General features: G+C 45.9%; 1 protein-coding gene across 1 annotated transcript; it reads right to left on the bottom strand.

The window, feature by feature from the left end:
- Nucleotides 1-15,198: 15,198 nt before the first annotated feature.
- Nucleotides 15,199-17,825, bottom strand: LOC109751633 (alpha-1,3-arabinosyltransferase XAT3). Its single transcript, XM_020310514.4, has 3 exons — nt 17,382-17,825; nt 17,126-17,242; nt 15,199-16,776 (listed from the first exon to the last, which is right to left on the bottom strand). Exons 1-3 carry the CDS (start codon nt 17,500-17,502, stop codon nt 15,497-15,499), a joined length of 1,518 nt encoding a protein of 505 aa, XP_020166103.1. The 5' UTR covers nt 17,503-17,825; the 3' UTR covers nt 15,199-15,496.
- Between the last annotated feature and the right edge of the window lie 2,452 nt (nt 17,826-20,277).

The following is a 20,277-nucleotide window of genomic DNA, read 5'->3' as shown; positions in this document are numbered from 1 at the left end:
ATTCAGATACGAACCAAACGATACAATTTTTGGTGACATGCATTCACATTTTGCTTGTCAAATACAGTACGTGGTCAAAATTTGACCCAAAATAAGCAAAACAAAAAAATACTTCCAAGACCAGCGCCGCTCTTCCGCTCTTTTCCTCTTAAACCACTGCCGCTCTTCTCCTGTTCCAATCTAAATCCAGTGCCGCTCCTCTCCTCTTCCATTTCAAAACCACCGCCCCTCCTCTCATGTTCCAATCCAAAACCAGCGTCGCTCCTCTCCCGTTCTAAACCAAAACCAGCGCTGCTCCTCTCATCTTCCATTCAAAAACCACCGCCGGCAAGTGAAGGTGCTGTGGAGAAGTAGATCGATGGAGGAGTACAACCGATACGTGAGGATCGCAGACGGCGATCCTGTGAAGCTAGCTAGAATGTTGGAGATACAGTCTTGGTTTGACAACAAGGACCAACTAGCGGCGACGGCGACATCCATGGCCAAATATCTACAACAGAGCGAAAAGGCGGCGATACTCCCGGAGGGAGTCGCGCGGGAGTACATAGAGCTGCTCCTCTGGGCCATGGAGCAAACAGATTCACCGAATCCGATCGTGAGGGAGCGGTGGTGGGAGTATCGATCCCAGATGGAGCATCCACCAGAGATTGAAGGACCGAGCATCTACAGCGTGCCGTTTGTGAGGTTGTCGTGCCAGAGCGAGCCGGTGGAGTCTTCGTCGACCGAACCCAACTGCAAGAGGAGAAAAACAGTTGGCCCGACGACGCTTCCCCGCCATCCTCTCCCTCGCCGTTCACATCGTCTCACGGGGCGGCTGCCTGCCGCCGAGGAATAGGAGGGATTTGCCCCCCCCCACCCCCAGACCCATAGTCGGGTAGGTTGTGAATTGTCAAGAGGAGCTTAGGGTTGTTAGTATTTGCAGGTTGTGAATTATGTTTTGTGTCGTGTATTTTGAGAGTACTTTCAGATATGAATGTCTTTTGAATTTCAGATTTGCAGTATTGAGCATATGATGTATTTTATGAATTCTGGAGATCTATTTTTAGCACTTAAAAAATGTAGTTTCATAGGAGTATAAAAGTGCAGACAATGTGATTCTCAGAGAAGAAACTTCAAGTTTCAGTTTCAGATAAGAAACTCCAAGTTCAGTTTCAGATAAGAAACTGCAACTTTCAGAGGCAGAGCATTTATATTAACATAGCCTTTTCAAACAGTGCTAACATCATGCTGGAAGTTTTATTCATGGTCGAAACTGGAACTACCAGCCAGTTAACATCATGCTGATCAACATTCATGCATAGCACATCTTCATATGATGCACAGTCAAAAAGATATGCTATTTTCAAAATGCCCACAAAATGTCGAGTGTGCGAAAAACAGAGAAAACGAGGGACGAAGTTTTGGCAAGTGTAGGACGTGGTGTGCGTAGATGACAATTGGGACCCACATGTCAATAAAGGCAGAGGCAAAAAATTTGGAGATATTTTCTCTGCACAGGTGGAATCGAACCCGGGCGGAACAGCTGCCTCGTCTAGGCTTTCTTTTTTAACATGCGCACCCCACGACCTCGGATGAGAGTTCCATAAGGCTGTTTGTATTTTCTTGAGGGTTGTCATGTATCGACCGGCCTATGGGAGGTCCATCCGAGGTTTTATTTTTCCTGAAACATCGGCAGCCTAATTTATGTTTTTTTTGAAGAAAACGCAGAGGTATGTTCTATTTTTCAATATAAGAATAGAAACGCCTGGTCCAACTTATGTTTCCCTTCTAACTATATTATATATATTTAAATTATTTTATATGTTATTATATATTATTGTTATTGTCATCATATATTTAACAGATACTTACATATGTAAGAAAACAATATCCCACATCTTGTTAACTTATAAAAATAATTTCTTAACAATAAAATCCTGGATTTTTTTTGGCAACGAAAATCCTGGTGATTGTGTACAAAAGATTGGTAAGATTTAAGGACCAATGTAATAATAAATCACTTATTATTTCAATATATATGTATAACACAATGCTCAGCCCGTGCTAATTTTTTGATAACATTGATGCGCCCACCCCAACATTCTAATTAGAATCAGCCCAACAAAATCGTGTATTTCGAGGAAGTGCAAATGGCCTGTAATTTTTTAGAAAAAACATAAATGGGCCGCATGGACGCTACATTATTTGTTCACCCAGCCCAGCTAATTGACTGTAATTCAAAAAAATATCAAATGGACTGTAAATTCTACCCCGCAAAAAAAAGACTGTAAATTCTGAAAAAATGGGTTGAATACGTGCCACATTTTTGGAGGCTGAAATGTGGGTCAATAGGCCGAAGCCAATGCAAGTCGTTGTCAACTTAGTCAACAAATGATTCTGACATCGTTAGCCGTTGGATTTACATCCAACGACCGGCATCCATCTTCAATCTCTCGTCTTCTTCCTCCAGCGCCGCCGGGACCACCTGCTCCCGCCTCCTGCTGCTAGCAGCTTTGCTTAGCACGCTTCGCTGTGAAGCGCTACTCCACTGTTGGCCATGCCATCCCTCCACCCCTCCACACCTCATGTTCTTCTCCACCGACTGCCGAACCACACCGCACCAGAACCAGTTAACCCTCGTACACCTCTCCGTCTGCGACTCTAATCCCGCATCTTCCCATCTCCGGCTCGTTGTTGTCCGGGGCCTCGCCGTCGTCCTCCACCTTGGATGCGCTCGGCACGGAGTGGTCAACGAGCGACACCATCGGAAGTAGACTGTGCGTGGAGAGGCTGACAGCTGGGTCCACGACCGCACGCAAGGAAATGCCTCCTTATTACGCGCAAAATAATGATTCCTCCACCTGACAGCTGGGACCCATCGGAAGGGCCTCTGTATTTCACGAAAAAAACGTTCCCACCGCTGACAGGTCGGACCCACCAGCTATATATTCGCACGCAAGGAAGTGTCTCCTTATTACGTACAAAAAAAATGAATACTCCCCCTGCTAGTTGGGACCCACCTTGGTGGGTGGCTGACTTGTGGGCCTACTAAGTTGACGGGGACGGACTGCTTATTCAACTTAGTCAATATGAACGATTCTAGCTCCAGTGACCGTACAATGTCCATCCAACGGTCGTAGTGCTTCTTCAACCTATGGTCTTGTTGCTCCAGCCGCCCAAAGCAGCGCCGATCGTGCCGCATGCTCCTGCCTCCCGTGGCCGGCTGTGCTGCCGCGTAGGCCTCACCGCCCCCTACTATTCCCACCGCTGGCCAGGCCATCCCTCTACTCACCCACACCCCCCTGTTATTCTGCGGCGACGGCAGCCTCACACCGCAGCGAACCAGTGAACCCTCGTACTCCTCTACGCGTGGGCATCCACTCCCGCGTCTTCCCCGGCTCTGCGTCGTTCCCTCCCTAGGCCTCGCCGTCGTCCACCGCCCTGGTGCTCTCGGCGCGGTGTGGTCAACGTGGTCAAGGAACGGCTTCCATCGGACGTGGACTGTACGTGGAGAGGCTGACAGCTGGGTCCACGGTCACAGCAAGGAAGTGCCTTCTTATTACGCGCAGAATAATTATTCCTCCACCTGACAGTGGGGACCCACCGGACGGGCCATCGTATTTCACGAAAAAACGTTTCTCCCTAACCGCTGGGACCCACCAGCTACATGTTCGCACGCAAGGAAGTGCGTCCAGGCAAAAAAAACGATTCGCCCCCTAACTTCTGGGACCTACCAGCTACATCTTCGCAGGCAAGGAAGTGCCTCACAGTCGGGACCCACCTGGTCGAAGCATACGTAGCGTTGTCATTCTGGTCGCGAACGTGCACATACATACTGGTCGATGTAGAGGCACGCACGTGTCGTAGTAGAGGCGCGCACGTAGCATGTACACGTACGTACAGCGGCCAGGGTGCAAGAAAGTAAATACGGCCACGTACGTACATATGGGCGGGGTCTCGAACGCCTACTCGCGCGTACGTACGGCCAGGGCTCGTGTACATGGCTGGGTCGGAACGGAGAAACTGCGTCGTCGTCGTGTTCATGGGGAGCCAACCAGCTGGGTCGGAACGGAATGCGTCGTCGTGTTCATCGGGGGGGCTTGGACGGAATAGCCGATGGAAACGAGGCCTGGCGCACCGCAGAACGGAGGAAACGGCCTTGTGTTCGACCGGCCAAGGTCGAAACAGGATCCTGTTCATCGGGAGAGGTCTGGCGTACCGCAAAATAGAGGAAACAGACCTCCTACGGTCGAAACGGGGGTCCTGTTGATCGGGAGGGGTGTGGCGTACTGCAAAACGGAGGAAACGGACTTGTGTTGGAGCGCCACGGTCGAAACGGGGGTCCTGTTCATCGGGAGGGGTGTGGCATACCGCAAAACGGGACTCCACGGGATACTGTTCATCTTCACCGTCGACCCCCTCCAGCCTCCACGGGCTACTGTTCATCCACCGTCGACCTCCTCCAGCCTCCACCTGCGACTGTTCATCCACGGGCTCCTGTTCATCCAGCCTCCACCGCGCGCTACTCCACCGGCTACTGTTCAACCAGCCCTCTCCACGGGCTACTGTTCATCCAGCCCTCCACCGTCTACTGTTCATCCAGCCCTCCACGGGGTGGTCCTGTTCATCCTGCCCTCCACGGGGTCCTGTTCATCCAGCCCCAACCGGCTCGATCGATCGGGGTCCTGTTCATCCAGAGGCAACACCACGGGGTCCTGCTCATCCACCCCCACCGGGAACTGTTCATCCAAACCCCCCCAGCAACGCTCACTGTTCATCCAGAGGCAGCATCGATCAGCTTCAGTTAGCAGAAGTAGCGAAGGAATCGCTCGATCGGGTTCAGTTAACAGCCATCGATCGATCGCCCGGGTTCAGTAACGCGTAGCCTGTAGTGCAATCGCTCGGGTTCAGTTAGAGCCCAACGCCTCGCTCGGGTTCAGTTAGAGCCCAACGCCTCGCACCCACGAGCGTGCGTGTACGAGAGAAACGCGCATCGCTCGGCCCCGACCACCCACCCTAACCAGGAACACCCCGATATTTTCCTCGCCCTCGCTTCTACCACGATTTTTTCCGTCATGGACGGCCCAAAGAATGTCATGCAGCTGCGTCTCCGGCCCGCCCAGGACGAAAAGCCCATTTTTCTGTCATGATTTTTTGTCATAGAAGTAGGACCCCACCACATCTATGATGATACTGGGTTTTGTCACAATTATCGTCATAGAAGTGTCATAAGTATGACAGAAAAAAATTGTTCGGCCCAAAATGTCACGGATGTGTCTTTTTTTGTAGTGGAGGCTTAAGTCAATGTTATATTCATGCCCCAATCATGAGCTCTCAAGAGAAATTATTATTCAGAACTTTTATGCTCGGCTTTCTCGTAATGATCAAACCATGCAGGATACTTCTTGTGCTGGTTCTTTTATGAAGAAAACTAATTGAATTCCGGTGGGACCTTCTTGAAAGAATTAAACGCAACTCTGAAGATTGGGAACTCGATGAAGGTAAAGAGTCAGGTATAAAGCTTAAGTATGATAGTGTTAAATCTTTTATGGATACTGATGCTTTTCAAAAGTTTTGCACTAAATATGGACTTGACTCTGAGATAGTAGCTTCTTTTTGTGAATCATTTGCTACTCATGTTGAACTCCCTAAAGAGGAATGGCTTAAATATCACCCACCTATTAAAGAAGAAATTAAAGAACTGGTACCAGTTAAAGAAGAAACTATTCTCTATAATGTTGATCCATTTGTTCCTACTGCTTATATTGAGAAACCTCCTTTTCTTGTTAGGATAAAGGAACATGCTAAAGTTCCAATTGTGGTTAACAAAAGCTCTGTCAGAACACCTAAACCAGATGAGCAAATTAGAGTTAAACCTAATATTGCTATGGTTAAAGATCTCTTAGAAGAAGATGTGGATGGGCATGTTATTTACCTCTGTGAAGATGCCGCTAGAATTACTAAACCTGATAAAAGGAATAAAAATAGACCAGTTGTTGGCCTGCCTGTCATTTCAGTCAAAATAGGATATCACTGTTATCATGGTTTATGTGACATGGGTGCTAGTGTGAGTGCTATTCCTCACAAGTTATATCAAGAAATTAGGGAAGAGATAGCACCTGTTGAGATGGAAGACATAGATGTTACTATTAAACTTGCAAATAGATACACAATATCACCAGTTGGGATTGTTAGAGATGTTGAAGTCTTGTGTGGGAAGATAAAATATCGTACTGATTTTCTTATTCTTGGCACCCTGCAAGGTGACTTCTGTCTCATTATTTTTGGTAGACCTTTCTTGAACACAGTTAATGCCAGGATAGATTGCGAGAAACAAACTATGGAGGTTAGCTTTGGTGATGAGTCTCATGAGTTTAATTTCTCCAAGTTTAGTAGGAACCATCATGAAAAAGAATTGCCTAGTAAGGATGAATTAATTGGTCTTGCTTCTATTGCTATGCCACCTACTGATCCTTTAGAACAATATTTGCTAGACCATGAAAATGATTTACATATGCATGAAAGAAATGAAATAGATAATATTTTCTTTGAACAAGGTCCTCTGCTTAAACACAATTTGCCTATTGAAAAATTTGGAGGTCCTCCTCCACCTAAAGGTGATCCTGTGTTTGAATTAAAACAATTGCCAGACACTTTGAAATATGCTTATCTTGATGAAAAGAAGATATATCCTGTTATTATTAGTGCTAACCTTTCAGAACATGAAGAAGAAAGATTATTGAAAGTTCTAAGGAAGCACCGGGCTGCTATTGGATATACTCTTGATGATTTAAAGGGCATTAGTCCCACTCTATGTCAGCACAAAATTAATATGGAACCTGATGCTAAACCAGTTGTTGATCACCAACGTCGATTGAATCCGAAGATGAAAGAGGTGGTAAGAACGGAAATATTAAAACTTCTAGAAGCAGGTACAATCTATCATATAGCTGATAGTAGATGGGTAAGCCATGTTCATTGTGTCCCTGAGAAAGGAGGTATTACTGTTGTTCCTAATGATAAGAATGAACTTATTCCACAAAGAATTTTTACAGGCTATAGAATGGTAATTGATCTCAGAAAATTAAATAAAGCTACCAGAAAAGGTCATTACCCTTTGCCTTTTATTGATCAAATGCTTGAAAGATTATCTAAGAACACACACTTTTGCTTCCTTGATGGATATTTTGGTTTCTCACAAGTACCTGTTTCTCATGATCAAGAAAAGACCACCTTTACTTGTCCTTTTGGAACCTATGCTTATAGACATATGCCTTTTGGTTTATGTAATGCACCCGCTACCTTTCAAAGATGCATGATGGCTATATTCTCTGACTTTTGTGAAAAGATTAATTGTTGAGGTTTTCATGGATGATTTCTTTGTTTATGGGAAGTCTTTTGATGATTGCTTAAGCAATCTTGATCGAGTTTTGCAGAGATGTGAACAATCAAATCTTGTCTTGAATTGGGAGAAGTGCCACTTTATGGTTAATGAAGGCATTGTCTTGGGTCATAAAATTTCTGAAAAAGGTATTGTAGTGGATAAAGCTAAAGTTGATGCAATTGAGAAAATGCCATGTCCCAAGGACATCAAAGATATTTGTAGTTTCTTAGGTCATGGTGGTTTCTATAGGAGATTTATCAAAGACTTTTCTAAAATTTCTAGGCCTCTTACTAATCTTTTGCAAAAGGATATTCCTTTTATCTTTTATGATGATTGTCTTGAAGCCTTTGAAACACTCAAGAAAGCTTTAATCACTGCACCTATAGTTCAACCACCTGATTGGAATTTGCCTTTTAAAATTATGTGTGATTCTAGTGATTATGTTGTTGGTGTTGTTCTAGGACAAAGAGTTGACAAAAAATTGAATGTTATTCATTATGCTAGTAAAACTCTAGACAGTGCTCAGAAAAATTATGCTACTACTGAAAAGGAATTCTTAGCAGTGGTGTTTGCTTGTGATAAATTTAGACATTATATTGTTGATTCCAAAGTAACTGTTTACACAGACCATGCTGCTATTAAATATCTTATGGAAAAGAAAGGTGCTAAACCTAGACTTATTCGTTGGGTTCTCTTGTTACAAGAGTTTGATTTGCATATTATTGATAGAAAAGGAGCTGAGAACCCCGTAGCTGATAACTTGTCTAGGCTTGAAAATGTGCTTGATGACCCACTTCCTATTGATGATAGTTTTCCTGATGAGTAGTTAGCTGCAATAAATGTTGCTAATGGTACTCCTTGGTATGCTGACGATGCTAATTACATTGTTGCTAAATATTTACCACCTAGCTTTACTTACCAACAAAAGAAAAAAAATTCTATGATTTAAGACATTACTTTTGGGATGACCCGCACCTTTATAAAGAAGGGGCAGATGGTATTATTAGACGTTGTGTACCTGAGCATGAATAGGGACAAATCCTACGGAAATGTCACTCCAAACCTTATGGAGGGCATCATGCTAGAGATAGATCTGCTCACAAGGTATTGCAATCTGGATTTTACTGGCCAACTCTCTTCAAGGATGCTCATAAGTATGTCTCATCCTGTGATGAATGCCAAAGAATAGGTAATATTGGTAAGTGTCAAGTAATGCCTATGAACTATTCTCTTGCTGTTGAACCATTTGATATTTGGGGATTTGATTACATGGGACCTTTTCCTTCCTCTAATGGGTATACATATATTTTGGTTGATGTTGATTATGTTACTAAATGGGTAGAAGCTATTCCAACTAGTAGTGCTGATCACAACACCTCTATTAAAATGCTTAAGGAAGTTATTTTCCCAAGGTTTGGAGTCCCTAGATATTTAATGACTGATGGTGGTTCACACTTTATTCATGGTGCTTTCCGTAAAATTCTTGCTAAGTATGATGTTAACCATAGAATTGCATCACCCTATCATCCTTGGTCTAGTGGTCAAGTTGAGCTAAGCAATAGTGAAATAAAATTAATTTTGCAAAAGACTGTCAATAGGTCCAGGAAGAATTGGTCTAAGAAATTAAATGATGCACTTTGGGCTTATAGAACTGCATATAAAAATCCTATGGGTATGTCTCCGTATAAAATGGTTTATGGAAAAGCTTGTCGTTTACCTCTTGAGTTAGAACATAAAGCATATTGGGCAGTTAAAGAACTCAACTATGACTTCAAACTTGCTGGTGAAAAGAGGTTATTTGATATAAGTTCATTAGATGAATGGGGAACCCAAGCTTATGAAAATGCAAAGTTATTCAAAGAAAAAGTTAAAAGATGGCATGACAAAAGAATTCAAAAACGTGAGTTTAAAGTCAGAGAATATGTTCTTTTGTACAACTCTCGTTTTAGATTCTTTGCAGGGAAGCTCCTCTCGAAATGGGAAGGCCCATATGTCATCGAGGAGGTTTACCGGTCAGGCGCCATCCAAATAAATAATTTTGAAGGCACTAACCCGAAGGTTGCCAACGGGCAACGAATAAAGCATTATATTTCAGGTACGCCTATTAATGTTGAAAGTAATATTATCCAAACTTTGACACCGGAAGAACACATAAAAGAGTCCTTTCAGAACACTCCAAAATCGTCAAAATAAGGAGGTACATGATACGGTAAGTAAACGGACTCCGAAAAATCTGCAAAAATATATTTTATCAGTTTTGGAATATTTTAAAATTTTGGAAATAAAGAAACTCCCAGGAAGCGTCCCCTGGTGGGCACAATACACCAGGGCGCGCCAGGCTTGCTTGGGGCACCCAGGTGGGTTGTGCCCACCTGGGACACCTCCCGTACTCCGTTTTTCTTCCATATGCTTGTCCTACAAAATAAAAATTCTATATATACTTCTTGAACCTGTTAACCACCGTATTGCGGAGAAAGTCCTATGTTCTCTTTTCTTCCTGTTTCAGGTCAGATTTATCAAGCTAAGCATCATTTCTTCCTACTCCTCCAACCACATGTAAGAAGGTGCTTGGCTGATGAAGATCGAAACAAAGCTGAAAGAAGCAAAGGGCAAATTACCTTCTTCATCATCACCACCATTTTCTTCACCACCAAAGGAGAACTGAGTGTCGGGTATGGGCACTCCCCTTGGCTTCCGCCAAGCTTGGGGGAGGTGCCCCGGTATCGTATCACCCCATTATCTTTTGCTTTTACTTATCTCAGTTCAATCTTTTGCCTAGAAGAAATAAAGTTTAGTTCAACCCTTTCCTTCTTTGAGAGTTTTCTTAGTGATCTATCATTATAATCATGTGCAAAGTTGTATAATAAAGTTAGTTTGAGTTTTTACTTTCTTTACTTTCATGTTGCAAATAAAGAAAAGAAATAAGAAAGAAAGAAAAAGAGAAAAGAAGCAAATAAAAGAAAGGAAGTAAATCAATATTATCATATACTAATCCTGTGGTAGGTAATAGCACTACATAAGGAAAAGTATAAGTAAGAAAATTTTATTAGAGATTGACAAACATAGCATTAGTCAATGATGCAACTCATGAAAGAATTAATAAGGGAAGGGAAGATTCACATATAAATACACTATCCTAGAAATCTTTTGTGATTGTGAGCTCTCATCAAAATATTATATGCCAAAATTGTTGACGTTGGACAAGGAAGACAACGTAATGGTTTATGTTTGTTTATATTCACATAGAAGTTATATTGTCATAGATCCTTTAACATGTGATGCTTGCCCTTATCTTTGCTAGCCAAAAACTCCGCACTAAGTAGAGATACTACTTGTGCATCCAAAAACCCTTAAACCCAAACATTTTTCAAGTGTCCACCATACCTACCTATGGATTGAACAAGATCCTTCAAGTAAGTTGTCATCGGTGCAAAAAGGCAATAAAAATTGCTTCTAAATATGTAAGATCATTTAGCGTAAGAGAAAATTGAGCGTTGTACGAACTTGGATGACAAAGAATAAAAGCGACAGACTGCATAATAAAGGTTGTCATCTTAAGGGGAATACAATGTGACATTCTCTTGCACTAAGGGATTGATCATGCAAACAAATAAGCGCATGGCAACCTCTGCTTCCCTCTGCGAAGGGCCTATCTCTTACTTTTATGCAAAGAGTCAGAGTTTTCCTTCTATTCCTTTTTATTTACTCTTTTGGCAAGCATCATGTGGTGAGGAAAGATCTAGGCACATATGTCTAGTTGAATATAGATAGCATGAGTTATTATTGTTGACATCACCCTTGAGGTGAGTAAGTTGGGAGGCGAAACTATAAGCCCCTATCTTTCTATGTGTCCGGTTGAAACGTTTTGCTCATGGGTACAAGGTGAGTGTTAGAAATCATAAAAGACTATATGATGGTTGAGTATGTGGACTTGCTTAAGAGCTCCGATACGTGACCCTTCCTGAAAACATGATGAATTGTAGTTGCAAAGTTGACTGACAACATAGTTTGTTGGTTTCTAATAGAGTTGTTGCTTTATACTTCGATTGTGTGATGAACTATTACTTATTCATGGGAAGTATATGATCCAATTTCTATGACAAAAGCCCTATGTTAAATTTTGTTGCTGTTATAATAATCAACATGATGCTTCTATGTCCGTATTTTTTTTTATCGACACATCTCTTTCAAAGCATGTGGACATGTTTTTTGATTTCGGTTTTCGCTTGAGGACAAGCGAGGTCTAAGCTTGGGGGAGTTGAAACGTCCATTTTGCATCATGTTTTCTTACTGTTATTTATAATGTTTTATCCATAATAATGCTTTTTGGAGTAATTTTAATGCCATTTCTCTCTTAATTTACAAGGTACACACCAAGAGGGAGAATTCCGGCAGCTGGAAATCTGGACATGAAAAAGCTACGACAGGCCACCTATTCTACACAACTCGAAATGGGCTGAAACTTCACAAAGATTTTTTATGGAATATATAAGAAATATTGAAGCCAATAAGTACCAGAGGGGAGCCACCAGGTGGGCACAACCCACCTAGGCGCGCCAGGCCCCTCTGGCGCGCCCTGGTGGGTTGTAGCCCACTCAGCCCACCTCCGGTGCCCATCTTCTGGTATATAAGTGGTTTTGACCTAGAAAAAATGAGAATAATACTTTCGGGACCGAGCGCCGCCGTCTCAAGGCAGAACTTGGGCAGGAGAACTTTTGCCCTCCGGCGGAGCGATTCTGCCGGGGGAACTTCCCTCCCGGAGGGGGAAATCATCGTCATCATCATCACCAACAACTCTCCCATCTTGGGGAGGGCAATCTCCATCAACATCTTCACCAGCACCATCTCATCTCGAACCCTAGTTCATCTCTTGTATTCAATCTTGTTACCGGAACTATAGATTGTTGCTAGGGGGTGACTAGTAGTGTTGATTACATCTTGTAGTTGATTACTATATGGTTTATTTGGTGGAAGATTATATGTTCAGATCCATTATGCATATTAATACCCCTCTGATCATGAGCATGTTTGTTGTTTGTGAGTAGTCACCTTTGTTCTTGAGGTCACAGGATAAATCATGTTGCAAGTAATCATGTGAATTTGATATGTGTTCGATATTTTCATAATATGTATGTTGTGATTCCCTTAGTGGTGTCATGTGAACGTCGACTACATGACACTTCACCATATTTGGGCCTAAGGGAATGCATTGTGGAGTAGCACTTAGATGGTGGGTTGCGAGAGTGACAGAAGCTTAAACCCCAGTTTATGCGCTATTTCGTAAGGGACCGATTGGATCCGAAAGTTTAATGCTATGGTTAGAATTTATTCTTAATACTTTTCTCGTAGTTGCGGATGCTTGCGGAAGGGTTAATCATAAGTAGGAGGTTTGTTCAAGTAAGAACAACACCTAAGCACCGGTCCACCCACATATCAAATTATCAAAGTAGCAAACACAAATCAAACCAACATAATGAAAGTGACTAGATGAAATTCCCGTGTACCCTCAAGAACGCTTTGCTTATCATAAGAGACCGTTTTGGCCTGTCATTTGCCTCAAAAAGGATTGGGCTACCTTGCTGCATACTTGTTACTATTATCGTTACTTGCTCGTTACAAATTATCTTGCTATCAAACTACTCGCTACTTACAATTTCAGCACCCCTCCATTGCAAGAAAAATCAATCTAGTTGGCCAAACCAAATCAATAGATCGGAGAGAAATACAAAGCTACATAAATCATGCATAAAAGAGTTCTGGGAAGACTCAAATAATATTCATAGATAATCTGATCATAAACCCACAATTCATCGAATCTCAACAAACGCACCACAAAACAAGATTACATCGAATAGATCTTCAAGAACATCGAGGAGAACATTGTATTGAAGATCAAAGAGAGAGAAGAAGTCATCTAGCTACTAGCTATGGACCCATAGGTCTGTGGTAAACTACTCACACATCATCGGAAAGGCGGCAAGGTTGATGTAGAAGCCCTCCGTGATCGAATCCCCCTCTGGCGGAGTACCAGAAAAGGTCCCCAAATGGGATATCACAGAAGCTTGCGGCGGCGGAAAAGTATTTTTGGTGTGCCCTCTGGTCTTCGGGGAATATTTGGGTATTATAGAAGAAGAATTAGGGTTAGAGGAGCCATGGGGGGCCCACAAGCTTGGAGGGCGCCTCCCCTGGGGCGCGCCCCTGAGCTTGTCGCTACCTCGTGGCCCTTCTGGCCTTCTCCCGAAGCTTCCAGGGTGTATTGTGGTCCAAGAAAAATCGTCAAAAAGTTTTGTTCCATTTGGACTCCGTTTAGTATTGATTTTCTGTGAAGACAAAAACAAGGAAAAAAACAGCAACGGGCAATGGGCACTAGTTTAATAGGTTATTCCCAAAAAATGATATAAAATAGCATAATAATACATATAAAACATTCAAGATTGATAATATAATAGCGTAGAACAATCACAAATTATAGATATGTTGAGACGTATCACACATCTCCATCATCTGAATCATCTTGCATCACATCATCAGCATGCAACAAACCATCTGAATCTTCACCTCCATCAATAGAAAAATTCCCTTGGACATGGCTCTCTTCCCCTTCAGTCCCAGCTTCCTACAAATGAGGCACGTGATCTTTTTTGTAAATAGAGAGGTGTTGTGCAACAATCATTTTTCATCAACATGGAACCAACAGTTCTTATGTTGTTTCGGAAATTCAGGTACATAGATATATCAATCCACAGTTTTGGCCTGAAATCAGATACATTAGACACATTTTTTCACTCACTGTGGCTTTTTCTCACACAAGCATACACAAACATAATGGTATCAGCGGCATTTGCCAGGTTATGTGTTTTTTTGCTTTGTTTATCAAATAAGCAACAAGGAACAATCAATTGATAATGCAACTAAAAAATTAGAGAGGGATGTTGTTTCAGACACACACGAAGCAGACAGAGGGGAATGTGCCTTGTTTTTGCAACACACACATGAGAACAAAATGATTTCTAGCTCTGCATTTGTTTGTACCACACACATAGGATTTCATGTGTTTCAGAAACACGCATGTGTACAGGTTTCCGAGACAGGAAACTCACCTAGCTCCCCTGATGCAATCTGGTCGAAGGAGTTTCAGGAAACACAACTGGGGGTTTGTGAACCAGGATGAGACTCCAACTCGCGGCGGAAGACCCCCGGCGGCGGTCAGAGCTAAGAAGGATTGTCATGGCTGTTCTCGGAGCAACATCTCTCGGTGAGGTCGATTTGTGTCGGATCCAATCATCCGTCGCGCGATATGGCGCGCCATGATGTTGCAAAGAGGCGCCCTAGAAGGATTACTTGCCCCCGCGCACCAGCGGCAGCTGATTTTTTGCGGTGGTTGGGGGTGGCGCCATGCTGGGCGCAGCTCTGTCGGAAACGGTAGACAGGGGAGTCTGTTTCAGCTCTGTCGGGGACGGTGGACAGGGGAGTCTGTCTGAACAGAGCCGTTGTTGCGGGAAATAAAGAGGGGTCAGCTGACGCGAGGCGGTTACATCAAATTGTTAGCGCGCTGATCCAATGGTTGTCCAAGCGGCGGATCGCTATAACGAGTCCGCCGGCCGACGCGTAACGCCGCCCTTGTAGAAGTCTGAGGTTCTAAATAGACAGTTTTTAAGTTCAAGCTTGTTTCTGTAGAAGTCTGAGGTTCTAAAGTAGACAGTTTTTAAGTTCAAGCTTGTTTCTTGAACATTAGGGACAATTCAGCGTTGTAATATCGACTTCTCTCTTTCCTCTTTCTAGGAAAACGGTATAGTACATCGCTGAGCATTGTACGTGTACTACAAAATTGCTAATTTCAAAATAAAAATACATGTGCATTGCTTCTCGTAACAGAGAGGATACAGCGGGTCTAGTTTGTGCTGAGTGTGGTGTGTGCATCCTGTTAACACGGCTGCAAGTTTTACCTCATCCTGAAAAAAAAAAGAGTAGAGTAGTACAGTGCACCGCGGCCCACGGAATAGGCGAAAACAGAGAAAAGGTTATAGACACTTGCCCTCTGCATCCATTTTGTACACTATTAGCGATGATACTAGGCTACCAGCAGCTCTCAAGCTCCCACGATGATGGCGACGACGGTGAACTAAAGCTGGTCTAATCGTCCCGGCCGTGCGGCAGCATCTTGAGCGCCTCGAGGAAGGTCTTCTTGAGGCGGCCGAGGTGTGGCCGGACGTTCTGCTTGTCGAGGTAGGTGGTCTTGAGCGCGTCCCACCCCTGCTTGTGGATGGCCATGGGGTCCTTGAGCACCAGGTGGTCGCTGGGGTACTGCTCGCTCAGCGTCGTCTCGTCCAGCTGCACCACGTACTCCAGGTAGTGCACCTCCATCCCCGCCGACGGCTCCGCGAACGTGTTGCGGGCCAGCCACTCCAGCCGCCCGTACGGCACCACCTGCACCAGCACGGCGCCGGCCGGGAGGAACACCATGTTGGTCAGCCCGGCGCCGTGCACGCCCACCATCACGTCGCACGAGTTCACCAGCCGCGCGAACTTGGACGTGTCGGAGGTCGTGTCCGGGTCCCCGATGCGGACGTCGAACCCGAGGCTCCCCGCCATGTCCGCCATGGCGCGCTCGTTCATGAAGGCCCGCCCGCGTGAGGTGCGCCGGGAGATGATCAGCAGCCGGGGCCGGCGGCGGATGTCCCACCGGTCGCCGCTCGGCGTCGCCGTGGCGCGCTCCAGCCCGAACGCGCTACGCAGCATCTTGCGGAAGTCCGCCACCGAGACGCCCGACGGCGCCTTGGAGGGATCCACGCCCAGCTCCTTGTGGAACGTCGGCCCGACCACGGCGCTCGGGTAGCACCGGACCTCGTCGTCCGCGTCGATGTCCACCACCTCGTACCGGCTCATCTGCTGGAAGATCTGGATGTACCTGCTCATCCACCACGACTTGTAGCTGCTCACCAGGAACTGGACCTCGCCGGCGAAGCGGTGGGCCGTGATGAAGGCCGGGATGAGCACGTCCGTGTAGTCGTGGAAGGGGTTGCCGGTGAACCCGCCCGTGGAGATCACGAAGGCGGTGGCCGAGCTGTTGGACGTGCACTTGGGCGCCGCGCCGTCGCCGGAGGGGAACGGCTTGAGGGACCACTCCTTGACGTGGGACAGCGCGTAGGTGTCGTGCTTCCGGCAGTAGGGTCTGGTCTTCCACTCCCGCTCCAGCGTGTCGACGTAGATGGTCTGGCTTCTCCCCACCAGGCGCACGTCGCCGGCCGCCTCGCAGGTGTCGGAGCGCCGGCTCGTCTCGTAGCACACCGGCTTGCTGGCGTCAACGGCCACTGCGGCTTTGGCGGGCCGCACTGCGGCGTCCAAGGCCTGCTCGGTCTTGGGCTGAATTTCCTCATCCTTGGGCTGAGCTTCCTCCTCCTTGTCTTCCTCCACTGCAAGAAGAAAATCCAGTTCCTAGTGAGATCTGAAGCTACCACCTTCTTCACCGAATTATTTAGAACAAAAATCTTCAGTGTATATCAGGGATAGTTTAGGTGAGGAGCCATCACTAGCAGCTGATTTCAGGCTAGTGTAAATCCGTGGATGGTTCCATTGTTGTCTGATTTGAGGCTGAATCTCAGCAAAAATGGATATGATATTACCAAAAGAAACCGGCCGGTAAAGAAATGCCAAGCAGATCTAGACACCCAACCACCCGCTGCATAAAGCGGCTCCCAATCCACTCACTAATCTTTCTAGACGATAGACACGCCGTGTACGAAGGCGGATAAGTCAGCTTACCAGCTACTGCGGCGGCCTCGTCGGCGCCATCGCCGGCCTCCGCCGTGACAGCCGGCTTGCTCACCACCACCGGCTTCGGATCCTCCACTTTTATGGTCTCCGCAACGGCCGTATTCCCTGCAGAAACGCAGCGACACCATGAGAGCGGTCAAACAGCAGCTCTGACGCGCTCAGATTTGCTCCCACCACTGGCCATGCCTCTGCATAGCCAGGAACAAAAGAAGAAAGAGCAAAAAGGAGCAGGCGATGGCGTTACCGATTGGGGAGAACCTGGCCCTGATGAGCGAGAGCGCGACGAGGGAGCAGAGCATGAGCGCCAGGAGAGCCACATTCCCGAACCTCCTCGGCTCGCCCCTCGCGGAGCTCCGAGACTTCATCTCCTCCGGGAGTAGGAGTAGTTCTTTGTCCGGCGGCACAGGTGATGTGAGGCGCTGGGACCTCCACAGTCTTGCTACGCAGCTCGAGCCGAGCAGCTGATGTGTAAATCAGCAGGGGATAAAGCAGGCGGCGGAAGCGGCGGCCACCGGCAGCGAGCCCGGTGGAGGGGGGAGAAAGGGGGGAAGGGGACGGAAGAGCAGAGCAAAAGCAGCAAAGGCAGAGCTGCTCATTTAGCTAGCTGGGGCTTGGGAATAGTAGTGTTTTGTTTGGGAGTGCTGTGGTCGGTCGGTGTGTGTCTGCCTGCCTGTGCGCCACTGGTACCGAGCACGACTTTTCAGGGCGCCGTAAAATAGCAGCCGCTGCTTCAGACACGGTTATTAGTTATTACCCTAACTTGCTTTAATTAGAGATTGTCTTTTGGTGATAATTTTGTTGTCACCACTGTACCGGTACTCTGTTAATTCTCGAGACACGCTAGACTGACTCTATGGCGAGACATTTGTGATCGCGGAGTGTCGGTGCCGTGTCTGTCAATGCTGGGAGATTTGGATCACTGATTGGGATGGGCCTTGCAGCGGGCAGCGGGAGTACTGTAGGGGTACATGCTCTTTGGTCCCGCTCAAAGGCAGAATTCGTGTTTGACGCACAACTCCGAGTCCTTGTACATCGTATTTCATACTCCCTTCGTATATGTTTTCTAAGGCTAGTTTTAGCCAACTATAAAACGTTTTATATTTTAATACAATGGTGTGGCTAGGTCTCAGTCGACTGAGATTTAACCAAGTCTCGGTAAAATGACATAACATGCAAGAGATAAAAAGAAAAAAAACTGAAACAAAACTTTACACGAATATTAATGTAAGATCTGACGAATATAGCATCAACTGAGACTTAACGAAGTCTCAATTTATTGAGACTTAGCAAGACTGTTAATACAAAGGTAGTAATACCCAGCAGATCACCAGTAAGAGCAACTTCAACGTGGCGACCCAAATGGACGCACGTTTTGTCCGCTTTTCGTCCATTTGGGTCGGACAGGCGGACGTGCGCGCCGCATTATCATATGGGTCGGCTTCATCGCCCAACGAAAGACGGACCCAAATTTGCCAGCGTAGGAAAAAACACGTCGCAGAAATAAACATAATTAAACATTAAGTGGTCGGTCAACCGCTGGCCAAAGTCCACTTAAACCTAATTAAACTAATTGAAAACATAAAATAGTCTGTGCCCGTACGCTGCCCTAGACGTCCTCCGCCTTGCCCTTAACGTGGCCATCGCCACCGGTGAGGTCGATGAAGACGGAAGCCGGGCCAGCCCACCCGAACACCGCTTGATACGCTGCCAAGACAGCCTTCTCCGGCGTCTGCTGGGGTGCCGGCATTGCGGCTCGCCGGGCGCGCTCCTCCTCCTCCTCCTCCTCAAGCCGCAGTGCCTCTGCGTCGCGTCGCAGCTGCTGCTCTCAAAGCATCTGCCACTCGTCGTCGACCTCCTCCTGGGCTAGCCAGTGCGCCTTCCAGCGCTCAAGGTGGGTCGCCTCCTCCTCCGGCATCGCAGCGTAATGGACCGGAGGCGCGCTCACCCACTCGCGGAACTCGTCGGTCCACGTGTAGGACTCCTCCGGCCAAGTGGGTGGAGGCGGTGAGCGCTTCCGCGTCGGCATGGGCTCCGGCTCCGCCTTGGGCTCGATGATGGGCAGCGGAGGCGGGTCGAAGAGCGGGGCGTGGACGGAGTCCCCTGCCGCCGACAAGGCGAGGGCTTGCTCCATCCCACCCCTGTAACATCCCAAATTTTCAATTTGGAATGTTATACATAGATCATTCATGCATATCATATTTTATTGCATTTCGTTTCGCGATCCTCGAAATCCTAAGCAACTCAAGGACCCTCGGAGAGAGTTGGGGATTTCCCTGTTTTCATATTTGAATTTTATCAAATATTGAAACGAGGATTATTTGTTTTAATTATTTTTCTCTCCGAAAATATTTCATATTCAAATATATGAGAGGAGATAATATGACTTCTCCAAAATAAATGAAATATTTGAGGAAAAATATTAAAATCAAATATTGGATTTTATTTGGAGTTTTGTCGCTATTTTATTTGAATTAGGAAAAATATGCTTTTTTCAAAATTGCATTTTAGGCCCAAATAAATGTTCACCTTGTCCGACCTATTTTTAGAGGACGGGGAAAATTTATTTCGGAATTTTTGGAGTCTGTTTAGTATTTCTTTTCTTTCTTTTCTGCACGTCGGAATTATTTAAAAAAAAGTGAACCGACTCCGGGCCGTAACCGGCCAGGACTCCTCGGGCCGGCCTTTAAAGCCCAAGACCCCGAGCCTCGAGCCAGCCCAGCCGCCACCCGCGCCCTAACCCTAATCACGTCGCGCCGCCGCCGCCCGCCACCGCCCGCCGCTGCCGCCGCCGCGCCGGAGTCGCCGACCTCGCCGGACCCAAGGTAGCCGCCTCGGTTTTCATGAGAAAACCGTCTTGGTTTTTTTTCGAAACCCTAGATCCGTTTTTTATCCGGTTCGGTTTATTTTTGTTTAGTTATTTAGCGAACGCACGTTTTACGTTCGTTTTAACGAACGGTTTTCACCATTTAACCGCAGACAGCGAACGTTCGTTCGTTAGCCTGTTCGTCAGTTTTTCTTTTTTTCGGATTTTCCGCGATTAATTTCGATCGCGATTTCTGATCCGATTTTCGTTTTAGTTTATCTTTTCGCTCGTTTATCGGAATCAGGCGATTCAAGCGCCTAGATCTTCGTCTCGAAAC

Source organism: Aegilops tauschii, chromosome 7 (genome assembly GCF_002575655.3).
Source record: "Aegilops tauschii subsp. strangulata cultivar AL8/78 chromosome 7, Aet v6.0, whole genome shotgun sequence".
Classification (NCBI taxonomy): Eukaryota; Viridiplantae; Streptophyta; class Magnoliopsida; order Poales; family Poaceae; genus Aegilops; species Aegilops tauschii.
Note: the sequence above shows the minus strand (reverse complement) of the source record. Positions and strands in the feature narration are given on the sequence as shown.